The sequence below is a fragment of the Labeo rohita genome, chromosome 24 (genome assembly GCF_022985175.1).
Source record: "Labeo rohita strain BAU-BD-2019 chromosome 24, IGBB_LRoh.1.0, whole genome shotgun sequence".
Lineage (NCBI taxonomy): Eukaryota > Metazoa > Chordata > Actinopteri > Cypriniformes > Cyprinidae > Labeo > Labeo rohita.
Genome location: NC_066892.1, coordinates 8116141 through 8134145, shown reverse-complemented (window position 1 = coordinate 8134145; position 18005 = coordinate 8116141). Strand labels below are relative to the sequence as shown.

At 36.1% G+C, this 18005-nt stretch overlaps 2 protein-coding genes across 4 annotated transcripts in view; one reads left to right on the top strand and one right to left on the bottom strand.

Annotated features, from left to right (window-relative positions):
* Positions 1 to 155: 155 nt before the first annotated feature.
* frrs1b (ferric-chelate reductase 1b) lies at positions 156 to 12649 on the top strand. The gene is made up of 16 exons (XM_051097820.1): positions 156 to 288; positions 876 to 1071; positions 1155 to 1309; positions 2855 to 2949; positions 3022 to 3178; positions 3277 to 3459; positions 3854 to 3952; positions 4356 to 4506; positions 4587 to 4700; positions 6485 to 6600; positions 6680 to 6766; positions 7400 to 7497; positions 9602 to 9660; positions 9953 to 10096; positions 10380 to 10480; positions 12113 to 12649. The coding sequence occupies exons 1-16, from the start codon at positions 283 to 285 to the stop codon at positions 12203 to 12205; spliced, it is 1854 nt and encodes a 617-aa protein (XP_050953777.1). The 5' UTR covers positions 156 to 282; the 3' UTR covers positions 12206 to 12649.
* Positions 12650 to 13011: 362 nt separating this feature from the next.
* The window catches only part of palmdb (palmdelphin b), a 39400-nt gene continuing 34406 nt past the window's right edge, over positions 13012 to 18005 (bottom strand). For all 3 annotated transcript variants that reach the window (XM_051097817.1, XM_051097818.1, XM_051097819.1), the window contains 3 exons: positions 15369 to 17436; positions 15181 to 15269; positions 13012 to 13910 (listed from right to left, as the gene is read on the bottom strand). In XM_051097817.1, coding sequence (XP_050953774.1) covers positions 13827 to 13910; positions 15181 to 15269; positions 15369 to 17436 — 2241 coding nt within the window. In that variant the 3' untranslated portion in view covers positions 13012 to 13826. The remainder of the gene's footprint in view (positions 13911 to 15180; positions 15270 to 15368; positions 17437 to 18005) is intronic.

Here is an 18005-nt window from a genome sequence, read left to right as displayed (position 1 = left end):
TGTGTATATATATATATATATATATATATATATATATATGCTAATGAAAGTTGAATTGCTTGTAAAACTAGATTGTATTCAGTCAGTATTGTTTGTCATTCATTCTAGCCCCACCCACACGTCTGTGAGAGATTCTGCTTTCCGCACGGCATTCAACCAATCACACGCCACTCCGCAAAAGAGACCGCCCATGAAACCGCCCATATTGTGCCTCGTGCAATGCAGCTGAAGTACAACAGTGTGTTTTCGTTTTTTTATGCGATGGTAACTTATTTTAGATGAATGGAGGTAAGCATATGTATTTGTTTTATCCTTGCGTTAGCATTTTATTGTGCTTGTCTGTCTATCTGCCCTACTTATTATTTTTTACACATGCGCAGACGTCTTAAGGAAGTAGCTGCTGCTACAGTATCAGTGTAAAGGTGAAAGTCGCTGGTATTTGTAGACAGTCGATACTTTTTTATGGAAGAGGTCGCATTTCCCCACTTTGCTTCCATTAACACTTTTATTCTTATCTGTCTGTATCAGTATATGTCGTCATCCTTAAGCACGAGACAGAAACATGACCTTGACCCGTATATCTCACTTTACATTAACCAAACAAACCAGTCTATCCATCAGAACATTAGCTTGAATGGCTTTATTATTTCTGCATTAATTTAAAAATATAGATCAGATCAGTGTCCTTGAGTGTTAAAACTCTTCAGACTTATAGTACTGTTCTGGGGTCAGTAACAGTTGCAGCCCCCCTCCTTATCTTAAATTGCAGGTTTCTCAGAAAAGGCTGATTAGACACCGGTTGACTTTATATATTTATAGTATTACTATGTTTTTTGTTTAACAATGGTTGTGCAGTAAATTCCCGTTCATTTCAGGTTCTCACAAATATGTGGATTGTATTGCTGCTGCTCTCAGTATGTTCAGAGACAGTCATGTGCTACAGTAATGGAAAAGTTGAAGTGGCTTGTGGGGACATGACACCCGGACATGGCTTTGACCCCAGCACCAAAGATCCACCATTTAACATCAAAGTAGACAAATCCCAATTCAGCCCTGGAGACGAAATCAAAGGTATGAATACTGTAGCAGTAATCTGAGGCTTTTAAAATACTGCAAATATATATTGAAAATGTGTCATCTGTTCATATTTGCAGTGACACTATCAATGATGGCGTCTTCAGAGGGAAAACATTACTTTAAAGGATTCCTCATAGAAGCAAGAAATGCTGGGAATCTCAATGAAATAGTTGGATCATTTAAGTTAATCAGTCCTGACATATCTCAGCTTCTTAACTGCGACAATAAAGAGGTTAGTGATTGCAGCATCCTTTTATTGAGAACAAAATATTTACTACAAGACTTAAAAAAAGAGCACAAGAATCTTTAACACATCCAGAGCTGTCATCATCTTGCTGTTTTTCCCACATTATCTGCACAATTGCAAATGTGATATTAGTTTTGTACAGTGGTTTAATAAACAACATTAATATTGTAAATATTGTCTGTTTTGCACAATTTTATGAATGAAAATAGTTCCAAATAAAGCCACAACAGAACATCTGCATTTCGATACTAAATGAATCCACATTTTTGAGCAAATCAACTGAGCCAATGATTCAGTGACCCATTCCCATTCATATTTTAAAGTATATTGACCCATTCATCTCAATATACTTTAAAATATAATTTATTTCTGTGATGAAAAGCTGAATTTTCATCATCATTACTCTAGTTTTCAGTGTCACATGATCCTTCAGAAATCATTCTAATATGCTGATTTATTTTCAGTGTTGGAAACAGTTGTGCTGCTTAATATTGTTTTGGAACCTGTGATACTTTTTTGGGGATTGATGAATAAAAAGATAAAAAGAACAGCATTTATTCCAAATAGAAACCTTTGACTGACAATATAAGTCTTTAGTATCACTTTTTATCAATTTAACGCATCCTTTCTGAATAAAAGCATTAATTTCTTTCAAAATAAAAGAAAAAAGAAAATTTACTGACCCCAAACTTTCGGACAATAGAGTATATTGTTGGACTAGGGCTGTCAAATGATTAATCGCATACAAAATAAGTTAAGTTTGAGTTTGCCTAATATATTTGTGTGTACAAACGCATTAATGTATATATTATGATATTCATGTATATATTACATGTATTATATTAAGAAATATTTACAAATATATGCATTTATTATACTTTTTACAGAATTTATATTATATATAGATACAAATATTTTGTACATAAATAACATTTCTCTTAAATATATACATTAATTTGTGTGTATTTATATTTACATAATAAATACACAGAGTACACACATATATTAGGCAAACTCAAACTTATTAATTTTGTATGCAATTATTGACATCCCTTGTTTCTGTTTTAAATAAATGCTGTTCTTTTTAACTTTTTATTCATCAAAGAATCCCCCCAAAAATATCACAGGTTCCAAAAAAGTATTAAGAAGCACAACTGTTTCCAACATTGATAACAAATCAGCATATTAAAATGATTTCTGAAGGATCATGTGACACTGAAGACTGGGGTAATGATGCTGAAAATTTAGCTTTGCGTCACAGGAATAAATTGTATTTTAAAGTGTATTAAAATAGAAAACCGCTGTTTTAAATATTACATTTTAATATTACAGTTTTTTTCTGTATTTTTGAATAAATAAATGCAGTCTTGATGAGTGGAAAAGACATTTTTGCTGATCCCAACCTTTTTAAATGGCAGTGTGTAGATTATAGTATTTGTTAGTGACTGAATTAAATATGTAAATAATATATGAAATTTAAGTACAAAACCCTTTTTTTCTTCGTTTTTTTGTCATTTTCAATGTTCACAGGGCTCTGCTGTGAGTCATACCAGTGATGCCCATAAGACTGAGGTCCAGGTGATCTGGGTAGCACCATCTGACTCTCCTCCCAGTGTGCAGTTTCTGTAAGTATTCAAATGCTGTTTTTACCCACCTTGTTAGTCATGAAACTTGATATAGGTTTTCTTTGCTTTTAGGGTAACTGTAGCCCGCGGCTATAAAGAATACTGGGTGAAGATTCCAGGTCCTGTGGTGTCCCAAAATGGTGTCGCTCCTCCATCACAAACTTCTTTTGGTGGGTCCACTGGTGTCCAAACCACCCAAATCACAACTTCCTCAATACTGTCACATTCGGTGAGTCAAACCATGCTTAAATGACTGGAGTGGCAGTTTACACACTGTCATGAGAATATCTAAATAGTACTAATAAATAATATTCTCATCTCCTTCAGTTCACTTCTGAGGGCTGTGGAAGCACAAAGTCCTGTCTGAGAGATCCCGAGGGCTGTGACCCACAAAACAACACCGCGTGTCACTTTCTGTCCTTTAGGACTTTGGGAAGTAGTGTGATGTTTGAGCTCAGTGGACCTGCAGAGGGTTATGTGTCCTTTGCATTATCTCTGGACAAATGGATGGTAATATACACAGATGCTTATAATAATTCAATATTTCACATCTTGCTGTTTAACATATATTACTTTGACCTTTTGTAGCATGACAAGCATTTGATCTCTGATAAAAACAATAGAATAGAAGAAAAAAACGTTAACTGAAATACAATAAAATATGTAAAAACTAACACTACAGTACTAAAATAACTAAACTAAAATTAAAAAAAAAAATTAAAAAAAAGAAGATGAACAAAGCTTTTGCGGTTTTGAAATGACATGGGGGTGAGTGATTAATGACAAAAAACATTTTTGGGGGGGGAATAAACCTTTAAAATAACGCTGTGTGACATTATTATGCCTTTGAATGACAAATGGTATGTTTTCCCATAAATAATAGCAAATGTGCTGTGAATTTCAGGGGGACGATGACGTCTATTTGTGTATTAGAGACACAGACACAGTTGACATCAAGGCTGGATATGTTTCTGGACGGCATCACCCAGAATACACTTCACAGGTATAACTGTACTGAACTGAACAGTGAAAATGTCTGACAAACAGCACACAGTGAGTTTAAAGTTAAAATAACTCCTTATGTCATTCGATATCCATATGACTTCGTAAACACGAAAGAAGGTGATTAATGTCCATGCTGTTCTTTTTCAAACAATTAAAGTAATTGTTGACAACCAGGAATTTTGATTAAAATGGAAGAAATACATTTACTTCTGGTTCTCACACAAAAAAGCTATTGTACGGCTTCAGAACACTTGGAAAATAAGATGTACCGTATTGCTTTTCTATCATTTTTTAAAATTAGACTGGTACCCTTTTGCACTTTTTTTGTTCAGTTGAAGAACAGATAAGAATGATATTAAAATAATTTACTTTGAAGTCTTTGTGCTCATATTCATTTCTAGAACGTTCTGAAAGACACAGCATGGAGGCTGTCAGATGGAGTGATTCAGTGTAGCTTCCGCAGAGACGTACGCCTCCCACCTGAGATACTGAACAGGTTCAGTCTGGACCAGATGTACTACCTCTTTATGGCTCATGGTCGAGCTGAAAATGGTGAGATGTTGCTTTTTTGTTTCTTTGTTGTTGTTCATTTTCATTAGCAAGTAGTGTCAAAAGACTCTATCTCTCTTCAGGGCGAACCCATCGACATGACCGCCAACCTCTGATTTCGACCTATCAGACAGCCATATTGGGACCTCCTGAGGATCTAACTGGTTCTCGGTCACCCCTGCTCATGAAATATCACGGTGAGGCCAAATAATCAAACCCTATATGCAGTTATATGTGACCCTGGACCACAAAACCAGTCTTAAGGAACATTTATATTTGTGTAGTAATAGCCAAAAATACACTGTATGGGTCAAAAATCATCATAATGTTAAGTAAAGATCATGTTCCATAAAAATATTTTGTAAATTTCCTACAGTAAATATATATCAAAACTTAATTTTTGAGTAGTAATATGCATTATGCACTAACTTCATTTGGACAACGTTACAGGCGATTCTCTCAGTGTTTACATTTTTTGCACCCTCAGATTTCAGATTTTTAAATAGTTGTATCTCAGCCAAATGTTGTCCTAATAAACCATGTGTCAGTGGAAAGCCTGTTTATTCAACCTTTCAGATGCTGTATAAATCTCAGTTTCACAAAATTGACCATTTTGACTGGTGTTGTGATCCAAGGTCACATTTGAATGCTAAATTAAAGGGATGGTTCACTCAAAAATGAAAATTATGTCATTAATTACTCACCCTCATGTCGTTCCAAACCCATAAGACCTTCGTTCATCTTCTGAACACAAATTAAGATATTTTTGATGATATTCGAGAGCTTCATAAAATTACGGTTGAACCACTGATGTCACATGGACTATTTTAATGATGTTCTTACTTCCTTTCTGGGCCTTGAATGTGGTAATTTACATTAAAGACTATCCTGGGGTTGGACATTTTTTAAACCCAGAGTTGTTATTGTTAACTAAAACTAAAACCGAAACTAATTTTGAATTGTTTATTAAAATCGCTATACTGTAAGAATCTATAAGAATTGTTAATTGAAATAAAGCTGAAATAAAAAAAAAAAAAAAAAGCGTAAATATTAGATTAAAAAAATATACTTAAATAAAAATTAGAAATGTTGACTTGGCAACTAATTGAAATAAAAGAAGTTAATAAAATAACTAAAACTGAAATAAAAAATGAACGCTAAGTTAAAACATAAAAATACAAAATTAAAATCAAAGCTAAAAAAATATAAAAATAAAAGCTAAAATGTTAAGTCCAATAATACTTTTTACAATAATACTAAAACAACACTGCTTAAAAATATTTTTATTCAAAAAATTCTATCAAATAAATGAAAATATAAAAATTAAAGCTAATTAAAAATAGTTGTATGTACTATAATATATAAAAATATATTATTTTATATATTATAAACATATTGTAATAAAAATATAATATATGTGACCCTGGACCACAAAACCAGTCATAAGGGTCAATTTTTTGAAACTGAGAATTATACATCATCTGAATAATGGACAACTGAATAAATTCCATTGATGTGTGGTTTGTTAGGACAATATTTGGCCGAAATACAACTATCTGAGGGTGCAAAAAAATCTAATATTGAGAAAATCGTCTGTAAAGTTGTCCAAATGACGTTCTTAGCAAGGCATATTACTAATCAAAAATTAAGTTTTGATATATTTATGGTAGGAAATTTACAAAATATCTTCACAGAACATGATCTTTAATGTAATATCCTAATGATTTTTGGCATAAAAGAAAAATATGCAATTTTGACCCATACAACGTATTTTTGGCTATTGCTACAAATATACCCGTGCTACTTAAGACTGGTTTTGTGGTTCAGGGTCACATATAATAATAATAGTACAGTAAACCTGTTTTAGGCTCTTGGCAGGAAACATTAATCTAGCAAACACCCTGTTAATTGCATAGTAACACCCTTAGTTTTGTACATAACATTTTGTTTCTGTAGATTAATTGTCTGTTTGTATCTATAGGGGCTTTCATGCTGATCGCCTGGATGTCGACGGTCAGTGCTGGTGTCATCATGGCTCGATACTTCAAACCCGATTGGCCCGAAAGCAATATTTTGGGGCAGAAGGTCTGGTTTCAGGTAGGAGCTTGTTTAATACACTGAGGATTTCATCGAATTTTCAAAAGTGAATCACCTTCAGAGCTTTTTGTTTCCACAGTTACATCGAATGCTAATGGCCCTCACAGTTCTGCTTACCTTGGTCGGCTTTGTTTTGCCTTTTATGTACCGAGGAGGCTGGAGCAAGGTAACACGCACACCGACACACACATACACACGTCTGCCTGCGAGTAATACTCATGCTTTAACAGTGTGTCATATTTTCACCCCCTTCATCACACACCTCTGACTGTTCAGCAGCGCTGCCAATGTGTCAGACCCACATGCTGTCTAAAAAAGCAGGCGAATGAATATCCCATGTTCATTAGAAGCGACCCACCGCGTGGCGTCTTTTAGGCTCGTTTCTGAAAAACATACCCAGTTTTCTTCAGGGATTAATCAAGCAAAGTGTTGATCGAGTGTCTTATTAAGTCCGCAAGTGTTGGTTTATTTGAGCCTCAAGCTGACACGTGTATCCATCCGTAAGGCTGAGCATGAGGGACACATTTGTGACTCAACAGGGGCATCTGTGACATCCCTCTTGCCAAGTATCTGTCAGAGCTTCTGTCACTTTCTGTTTATGACCAGCAGAGGGCGCCCTGTTCCACGCCAAACCCGCCCCCACACAAAATAATACCCATCCACCTTGTACTTTGGCAGTGTTTGAAAAGCTGTTTCCTGCCATTATTCATTTTTTCGTGGAGTTTGTTGAATCAAAGTTTGTTGACAACATTAGCTTCATGTTTACTGGGGATTCTAATCTGTATTTTGTTATCCACAGCGGGCAGGCATACACCCCTATTTGGGTTGTGTTGTCATGGCACTTGCTGTCATCCAACCTCTCATGGCACTTTTCAGACCTGCGCCAGACGCCTCAAGGTAAATACTGGTAACAGTATTGCACAATACAGCCAGAAAAGAAATGTCTAGATTGAACTACTGGCATACAATGCAGTATTTACTATGTACTGCATATTATTTTCTAATATATTTTTTTAGTATGTTAAGTATCAAATGTGTTACATTGCTCACCCTCATACTATTCCAAACCTGCAAGACGTTTATCTTCAGCACACAAATTAAGATCCTTTTAATGAAATCCGAGAGCTTTCTGACCTTGCTTAGACAGCAACACAACTGACACGCTCAAGGCTGATGAAACATTGTTGAATAAAGTCATTTTTAAATAGTGAGAATGATGGTACATATACAGAGCTCATAATTAGTTTTTATAAGGGTCTGCAATATTTCAGAAACCTTTTAAATGCCTACTGTTTCAAAAATTTGGGGGTCAGAAAAAAAAAGAAATTAATGCCTTTTTTTCAGCAAGGACAAATTAAAAAAGTCACAGTAAAGACATTTACAAGGTTACAAAAGATTTCTACTTTAAATGAACTTCCAAAAAAAAAAATGTATCAGTTTATTATATAAATTATGGGTCAACCGAGATGTGTTTTTCAGGGCCGATGCCAATTATTACAGATCAAGTAGACTGATAAATGATATTTTGAACATATATATATATTAATTAGGGGTTGGTTTTTTAGGGCCAAAGGCAACACAGATTATTACAGGTCATGTAAACTGATATTTTGAACCTATATATGTATAAATATATATATATATATATATATTTATACATATATAGGTCTGGTGTAAAAATGAAAATTGATGTTAAGATTAAGAATAACAAGGACTCTGACAAAAGCTATCTTTAAATGCCTTTAAATTATTTTATCGGCACATTGGTTTTGAAAATGACGATACTGATAACCATAAAAATGCTTAATATCGGTGGTAATAATCGGTCGAGCCCTAATATAAATATTATAGGACATATTATTAGAATGATTTCTAATTCTGCCAAAAATTCAGCTTTGTTAATCACTGGAGTAAATTACATTTTAAAACACAGAAAAACAGAAAACCGTTACTTTAAATTGCAATAAAATTTAATAACATTACTATTTTACTGTATTTTTGATCAAGTAAATGCAGCCTTGGTGAGCATAAAGTCTTCTTTCAAAAATATTAAAATAAATAAATAAATAAATTACAGACCAAAATATTTTATAGAGTTTGTCAGTGACTATAATACTGTATAAAAAATGAACACACAAGATGTATACTGCAAAAGTAGTTTAAGTTGTATGATAGTATGAGATTTGAACATGCACTAATCCCTTGATTAGTTTTTTTTTTTTTTTTAAATACTTGATACTTTTTAACCTCAAGTGCTCAAAAGTAATGACCCAGTGTTTACAAAGTGAACGTGCAAAGAGGGTCAAACACCCTTTAGACAGGGGTGTCAAACTCAGTTCCTGGAGGGCCGCAGCCCAACCTCGCTCCAACACACATACTATGCAGTTTTTAATTAAGCCTGAAGGACTTGATTAGTTGGATCAGGTGTGTTTAATTAGGGTTGCATTTAAACTCTGCAGGGCTGCGGCCCTCCAGGACCGGAGTTTGACACCTGTGCTTTAGAAAAAAAAAGCTAAAACAGCGATGTAGGTGAGGCAAAACACCGAAGTTGGAGGAAAAAATGAGATGGGAGTTTTTTGACATACTTTAACTGTCTTGAACCAGAATGCACAGAGTTCACGCAGACCTAGACAAGATGAGCATTTGAGGTTAAGAAGTATATAAATTGTCAAAAAAAAAAATTTAAATAACCATTTTGCTCGATAAGACCCTTATTCCTCAACTGGGATCGTTTAGAGCCCTTTGAAGTTGGATCGAAACTGCATTTTGGAAGTTCAAACTCACGGGCACCATAGAAGTCCATTATATGTAGAACATTCCTGAATTTTTTTACTCAAAAAAACAATTTCTTTATGACTGAAGAAAGAAAGACATGAACATCTTGGATGACAAGGGGTTCAGTAAATTATCTGTACATTTTTGTTCTGGAACTCAATTTCTCTTTTAATATTAATTCATAATTCATGTTTTAAAATGTCTTTTCTGTGTAACCTGCTTTCAGGAGATATATCTTTAACTGGATGCATTTTGGAACAGGAACAGTAGCTCAGGTCATTGCTGGTAAGAAACAGTACTATGAATAGTCTTGAATGGGTAATTATGTGGCTTAGATCCATATTAACAACAGTGCTGACAGCAAAAAGCAGCTTTGTACGTTCAATAAAATTTAATTTTGTTTAAATAAAATTGTGTAGTTTCTTTTTTTATTGTAGCTGATTGCGTATCATGTATTTTATAGTTTATACGTTTATGGAGGTTAGTCTTGTTTAATATTAGTCCAGGGTGCTTGAAGTAGTAGCAGTATGTGTTATTAAAAACTGTCATAACCAAGCTGTGTGTTTTCATGATTTAGTTGTCACCATCTTCCTCGGGATCCATCAGCAAGCTCTGCTCCTGCCTGCTCCATGGTCCACAGGGGTCCTGGCATCCATAGTGGTGTGGTTTGTGCTGGCAGATTTGGTTCTAGAAGTCCATCGAAGGGGGTTTTTACCTATAGGTCAGTAAACCGCCCTCAAACATGTGCATCCTGGACCTGATTTCCTACCAGAGCAGTTATTTATTGTATGAGTATTTTTTTTTCACGACAGGAAATCATTTGTACTGTATGAATCCATTAAATTGTAAAAGGTTTTATTATACTGTTTAGTTGAATGCTAATCATTTTGAAATGCCACAACCTTTCAGAGCAAAACAATATGTTTTTATACTAGGGGAAAAAAAAGTTATTTGTGGATGCTTTATTTCTTCATTCAGTGTTCTTATTCGTATGTGTTTTACAGGTAAATATTTTAAAAATGTCAAAATCTACACTGAACATATTAATTCTGATGACAAAGAAGAGGTCGTGTTTGTTCCTGATGAGAGTGAGACTCATAGCGTGGTGAGTTGAGTTTGTGTTTTCTTTCTCATGATAAACATGTGCATTTCATTAATAATACAGTCATGGCCAAAAATATTGGCACCCTTGCAATTCTGTCAGAAAATACAACACTTCTCTTAGAAAATTGTTCCAGCTGCAAACGTTTTGTTGTTTTTGTTTGCACTGTAACAACACAAAAAAAGAGAAGAGAAGTCAAACTTGATCAAATTTCACACAGAACTCAAATATGGACTGGACAAAATGATTGGCACCTTGTCAAAATTGTAAAGAAATAATTGCTTTTCAAGCATGTGATGCTCCTGTAATTTGTATTTAGACACACCTGTGGCAAGTAACAGGTGTGGGCAATATAGTAATCACACTTGCAACCAGTTAAAATGGAGAAAAGTTGGCTCAACCTTTGTGTTGTGTGTCATACCGAGAATGGAGAAAAGAAGGAAATGTAGAGTTTTCTGCGGATTTGACAGAAAAAACTGTGGAAAAACATGGACAATCTCAAGGCTACATGTCCATCTCCAGAGATCTTAATGTTCCTGTGTCCACTGTGCGCAATATCAACAGGAGGTTTATAGCCCATGGCACTGTAGCTAACCTCCCCAGATGTGAACGGAAGAGCAAAATTAATGAAAAATTACAACGAAGGATTGTTCAAATGGAGGATAAAGAACCCGGATTAACTTCCAAACAAATTCAAGCTGATCTGCAGAAACACTGCACAACAGTGTCAGCTCACACTATTCTTCGAAAAGGGACGCTATGGAAAGAGACCCAGGAGGACACCACTGCTGACACAAAGGCATAAAAAAGCAAGACTGGAGCCAAAACTTATGTGGCAAAACGACAATCCTTCTGGGAGAACGTACTGTGGACAGATGAGACAAAGACATCATGGCACTGTTTACAGAAAAAGAAATGTGGCCTTCAAGCAGTCAAACATGGTGGAGATTTAAAGATGTTTTAAGGTTGCTTTGCTGCTTCTGGCACTGGATACCTTGACTGTGTGAACGGTATCATGAAATCTGATGATTACCAAGGAATTTGGGGGCGCAATGTAGTGGCCAGTGTCAGAAAGCTCTCCACCAGAGGTCATGGGTCTTCCAGCAGGACAATAACCCGATACACACATCAAAAAGCACTCAGAAATGGTTACAAACAAAGCGCTGAAGAGTTTTGAAATGGCCAGCAATGTGTCCAGATCTGAATCCCATAGAACACCTGTGGAGAGATCAAAACAGCAGCTGGGAAATCTGATTGACCTGGAGCAGTTTGCAAAAGAAGAGTGGTCAAAATTTCAGTAGAGAGGTATAAAAAACTCATTCATGGTTACAGGAAGTGATTGGTTTCAGTTATTTTTTCCAAAGGGGGTGCTACCAATTATTAAGTTAAGGGTGCTAATAATTTTGTCCAGTGCATTTTTTGGGTTCTGTGTGTAATTGTACCAGATTTGACTTTTCTTCTCTGTTTTTTTGAGTTGTTCCAATGCAAACAAAAAAAAATAAACATGTAAGTACCAAAAATTTACAACTGCAACAATTTTCTGAGAGAAGCGTTGCATTTTCTGACAGAACTGCAAGGGTGCCAATATTTTTGGCCATGACTGTATATCCTGATTTTTCCATTTTCTTTTTCCAGGAGTTTCGTTTTAAAAACATAGTTCTGGTTATTTATCTTTGTGGAAATCTGGGACTTCTGACTCTTCTCCTTTGGACCATCAGTGCAGTATGAGACACTCTCAACAGTCGTTTCTACATTTAGTCTTTGGGACTTTCACTAATTGTGCCTATTTTAAAACAAGCCAAAGAAATATGGAGTAAGATGCCTGCCAGTTTACCGTGATTATTAGAATGAATTTGTCTGATTTGAAAGTTTCTTGCCTGCTGAGTTACAAATCAATTTCGTATATTTTGTAGCACTTTTTGTAATTTATTTTTTTATGTACATTATGTGCTTTTTAAGTCTTTATTGAATCTGAAGAACATATTTCCTTAGTGTGATATTTTGTTAACCGCATTTAATTAACAATGTTTACAGATCAAATAATTATACCAATCTTGATGCTGTTTATGTCTTTTTCTAAATATGAAATAATTATGTTTTAACCACCTAATTCTTTTAGTGCCTAATGCATTTGAAGACTCTTGCTGCCTGAAATGTAAACATTGTTAACAATGTCCGTTCTCTACAAAGAATGAATGTAGTTTGGATGAAGTGGACCATTTATTTGAGGTTTTTGCACAGATGACAATCTGTGAAAGAACAATCACCTTTTTAAATAAAACTTTAATTAACCTTACCTAATCTAGAATGTGTACATTAATTGTATTAATCTGTGTCTTTACATTGTTATTTTAGTCTTGTGCTGGTTGATCTCTATTTTAGACCGTATTTTGGTTATTTAATTCATGTAGATTGAATATCATGCAATTTATCTGTGTGGTAATGAGATTTCTGTGTGTGAAGAAGTTTTTTTTCTCCTGTGAAGTGTTATACGAAGACAATGTGGTGCAGTTGCTCATTAACACATTTAGCTGTTTTAGTATAAATAGACAATTGCCTTTAATTGCCATTTATTTTTGAATTTGTATTTTGAACACAATTGTTCAAACGGTATGCAAAGCAAGTACTTTCTTGAGACTGACATGAATTCAAAGGTTAGCAAGCAATACTGTTGTATAAGCATGGCGGTTTGACATAAATATGCACATTATCTGTAGACAACAAAGCAACAGGTCATTTTTAAATAATAGGTTATTTTCTAAGATTAATATAATTAATAAATAGCTTTAAGGTTTCATACTGAGTATAACTGAAGTACTGAAATGTAATCTGGATGCAGAATATTACGTTCAAAAATTGGCCTATATTATTAGAGCAATCATAATAATCAAATTCTGATTAATTCTTTTTAAAAAAGAATCTTCATGTGACAAAAGATACCAAATTAAATTTTCAGTGATGTTTAACAAAATACATCCATTTTCACTTCAATTTTATCCTAAAACCTTGCAATACTGCTTTCATATAATTTAGGGATATACAAACATTGCCAAGAAAATACAATATGAATATACAATACATATTCTCCTCAACTTCGTAGACAAAACACTAAAAATATGGTATATAAGTCTCTCCAGATACCTCGTCAAAGAGGAATCACAAATATGCGTGAAACAATACATTCAAATAACATTTAGGCATCTCGGCGTATGCAGATTTTTCTGGATCAATAACAAAGTCACACAAGCAGCAGTAGCAAGTGTATATGCTGTCACAATAAACAGACGAGTTTGAGCATTGAAAATTCTCTTACGTAAAACAGCTGCAATTTGACGATCAGTGTCCATTTTTACTCATTGTTCGCAAACTCCCCTGCCTCCCAGCGCAGAGCCATGGCACTTTTACGTCGGCCTCCAGTATAGGGTTCAGGAAACTAGTGAGAGGACAAAGAAAGTGATTTAATTTTCTATTTTCTCTTTGGAAAAAACTTCTACAACCTCTGGACAACCTAATATATTTAAGTTACTGAAACCCTATTGTAATTGTTAGAATGGCCAAGGATCAGCAATCTCCACGTAAAACTCACGAGGCTCACCTCAATCAGCCTGACAGGGGCGCTACAGTGATCAAAAATACGAAGACTCAAGTGTCTTATGTTGTTGGAATCCTTGGCTCAAGTTGGACAAAACGCATGCCTCAGATTTGATCATAAGCCTGGCAAGCCTGGCGAAATTTTAGAGTATTTTTGATTTTTTGAAAACCAAAGAAAGATTCTTTGGAGAGTCAATATCAATAATTATCAAAAAATGTTGAACTTTCGACTCACCGTCGCAAAGGGATGCCAAAATGTTCGAAAGGGGCAGGGCCACTTTTAGTAAAAATTACTACGTAACCATTTGTCCTATCAACATGAAAAATCACTGTGGACAGTCTGTGAGAAATTTGAAAGAAATCGGCCACTGGGGGCGATATCGCACTTCTCAAGGGTGTAAACGATTGTTCTTTTTTTTTTTTTTTTCCACACATATATGTCATTTTCGTATCATATTGGAGAACTCCTCATTCTGGACAGCTTTGCCTCTACTAGAACCACTGCTGTCAATCAAATTGTTTGTTAAATGATTGAGAAGATGTAAAAAAAAAAACTACTTTTGCATACTAGTCCTAGGTTTTTCCCTTAATCTGAAAAAAACAAAAACAAAAAACACTGCAATACAATTCTCTGGACTCTCTAGGTCAATAATTATCAAAAAAAATATTGAAATGTACCCTTTGGGAAGCTATAACGGTATCTCTTAGAAAAGTGGCCTGTCCAAATTTACCCAAAATCCTATAAAGCCTAAAGGAAAACTCAAAACTTCACGAAACATGGCGAGCACATGCAACAGGTCATTCTAAACAAGCATGCAAAATTTTAAGGAGATGGGACCACAATTTCTGCTGCAAATTTCCTGTATTTGCCAAAATGCTTTTTTTCAATCATTGATTTAGGTGGTTACAGGCTTGCTAAACAACATGCTTAAATGACTTAAAGCTCTTGAACCTTGGTAATTGCTGCTTGCAGCTATATGTAAAATTCTTTCACATGGTTAATTTTGACAACTGAATGGACGTGATCATCTTTAAGATCAGCGTCACGTGTTGTCTCCAAATGACGGTAATTATGATACAGCGCAAACACAGCAATATTTACATATACTTACTCGATGATCACATGACAAAGCTGAACGATCCATTCTGCATGTTTTCATTGGAGATGAAGGGGATGATTTACATTTAATTGGCACATCATCTGAAATGAAATGGACAACCAAGAATGAACAGATATTTCCTGAGAATGTGGTGTAGTCATTACTTCAGAACAATTGAAAATTCTCTTGGTATGCAGTACCTGTAAACGATGAGCTGTCCAAACGGTTTGGAGACATCAGGAAGTGATCCTTCGAGTAAATACTGGCCCTTTGACGTTTCAGTTCCTCTTCTCGCTGCTTCACCATCTTAATCTCCTCGTCAACTAGAGATATTGTACTCCTGGACCGCAGCTTGAAAAACGGGTTGTTGAGGAACATCTTCTCTTGGGTTTCCTCAGAGGCGGAATTCAAGTTGAACTCAGATGCACTTCGAATAATAAGGTTCGACGTCTCCAGAATGATGACATTAGGGGTATCTTCAGGTCTCCAGTCTGCAGATTTGGAGGACACCATTTTTCCATGCCTTGGACTTGGAGGGAAAGGCTCTGGCTCGAGGATGATAACATTGTTGGCGGCCAAGTCTTGGTTCTGTGTGCTCTTGGTTGGTGAGGAGGTAATGATGAAAGAAGGCGTGTTGTTGTTGAGAGATTTGGATATGCTTCCATCATCATCCCGGTCTTCAAACATCTTCCTTTTCTCATCGACTTCTTGACATAGTTTTCCAGGGTTCAAGTTGGCAGATTTCGCTCTTATCTGTACACAGTCACTGGAGTACGATTTTGACATTCCCCTCTCACGCCTCAGGTTTTCCTCACGCTCCATGGTTAGGCGAATCTCCTTTTCAATTGGGGTCTCTGGGTCGTCAAACGGTGATCTGTAACTTGAGTCGTCCAGACCTGAATCCTCAGAGCAAGGGCTGAACTGGGTATGTGCGTAATCCTCTAGAAGTGACAAGCTCTCAAGGTCCCTCTTTGGCCTTTCGATATTGCGGACAGGTGTATACATGAAACTGTGACTACCTTGGCAGGTGCCAGATCGAGTCGTTGGTGTGCTCGGATGGTGCGTCAAGTTTTTCGTTTGCTCTTCGATCTCTAGCCACTGTTGGCGGGCAACTTTAAAATCCACATGTTCTGTGCTAACGTTCTCGCTTTTCATTTCCTGAATCACACAATAATCTTTCGGCACCTTTTTGCTGGAATCGGATTTGACAGAGTCAAATGAATTGCTCTTGTGAGTTGCTGAACCTCGTCCAAGCTCCTCATCGTCTTCGGAAATCTTGGACAAGCCATGGAACAGTGTGGAAGGATTGTAGGATATCTCCTGCGGTTCCTGAACTGGCTCATTCTCTGGTTGTTCTAGTACTTCTTCTCCCACCGGAATCTCCAGCTCTTCAGTTTCCTTTGAAACGTCCTCAGTATTCTCAACGGAAGGTTTTTGAATAAAGAGTTCTTGTGCGCTCAGCTCAAGGCTGTCAATGTAGGAATCATCATCTTCCCTATTTATGGAGGAAGAGAAGATGTTCCTCCACTTCTCATCGGTTTCGCTGTCTGATGACGCCGCAGCTATTTCGACCCGAAGACACTCTTCTAGTTCGTCTGGGTCATGGCAAGACTCCGTGGAGACGTCTGACAGAACTTCCTCTCGGATGTAGTGCTCAAGGATGGTTTCTTCTGGATCTTCACATCCAAAACTTTCTAATATGGCTTCCTGTGAGTCTACACCCAATTGGACTAACATATCTCCATCGTCGACATTATCTGGTTGGGGTGCTACGTTCTCCACTGGTTCCTGTCTTAGCGAATCTTGCCTCTTGTGCGTGACATCATTCTCATACATGCTCTCGGCACTTGACGGAGTGTCGGACGTTGAAGAGGTAATTGACTCGTTGCGATAAAGTTCTTCTTGAGTATCCTCCAAGACAAGCGCCTCTTTGGCAGTGCAAACATCTTCCAGATCATCAGCCTTGGTCTCGGTAGGAGGTAAGCCTGCTAAAATGTCAGCCACAACTTTTGTACTAATGGACTCTAAAACGTCAGCATCATAACAGACTTGTTCATCTTTGCTTCCTGTGTCCTTGCTCTCAGGTAACTCAGTCTCCAGGACTTCCATTTCACAGTCAATTATGTTTGCTGTGCCGGAGTTTTCACTTGTCTCCATGGTTACAGGCTCAGACAGGGACTTCAGCTCTGTATGCTCTGGATTCTCAGGATGAGAACAACCTGCAATCTCTTCCAGTCTATCCACCTCTTCAGGCTCAGTCGTAGCTCCCTGCAAGAGAAAAGATGACAAAGATATTCAAAAGCAGCAAGAGAAATCTCATTTCCCTAATCACCAAAACATTCACAGCATATCAAAGCTAATTTGCACCCACTCATGTTTAGTACAGACGTTATGTAATACTAAATTTCCGAGAAAGTTTTTCAGGGCTTAATTTAGGGCTAAGTTTTCAGTCTTAAGGGGTTACCTGAGCTTGAGCTGGTGTGGTTTAATATTCCTTGCAAGAGGTTCTGAGTTTAAAACCTGCTTAACTGATTTTTACACAGAAATTAAAACCACTAAAATACTTAGACTTAACTTATGAACCTTAACCGGTTAACGGTTTTACTATAGCAAAAGTGTAGTAACCATGGGTTTTTGGTGGATTAATTCTCATTTGTATCCACCTTTTTCTTCCTGTAAAAGTGGGTGCAGCCATTTGTAAATTTTATGGGTGTGGCTTCCGGTCTCATCCGCATCCAGCTATTTTTAGCTGTACAAAACAGCTAATTTTGCTGCTTGATATTGCAAACTGGTATGTCTTACCATTTTAATATATTATCATCATTTCTTTATTTTAG

Excerpts from the sequence above, each read along its gene's own strand:
- frrs1b (XM_051097820.1), top strand. Across the intron at positions 3,179-3,276 it reads CCTCAATACTGTCACATTCG|TTCACTTCTGAGGGCTGTGG; the intron begins GTGAGTCAAACC and ends CATCTCCTTCAG. Across the intron at positions 7,498-9,601 it reads CCTGCGCCAGACGCCTCAAG|GAGATATATCTTTAACTGGA; the intron begins GTAAATACTGGT and ends ACCTGCTTTCAG.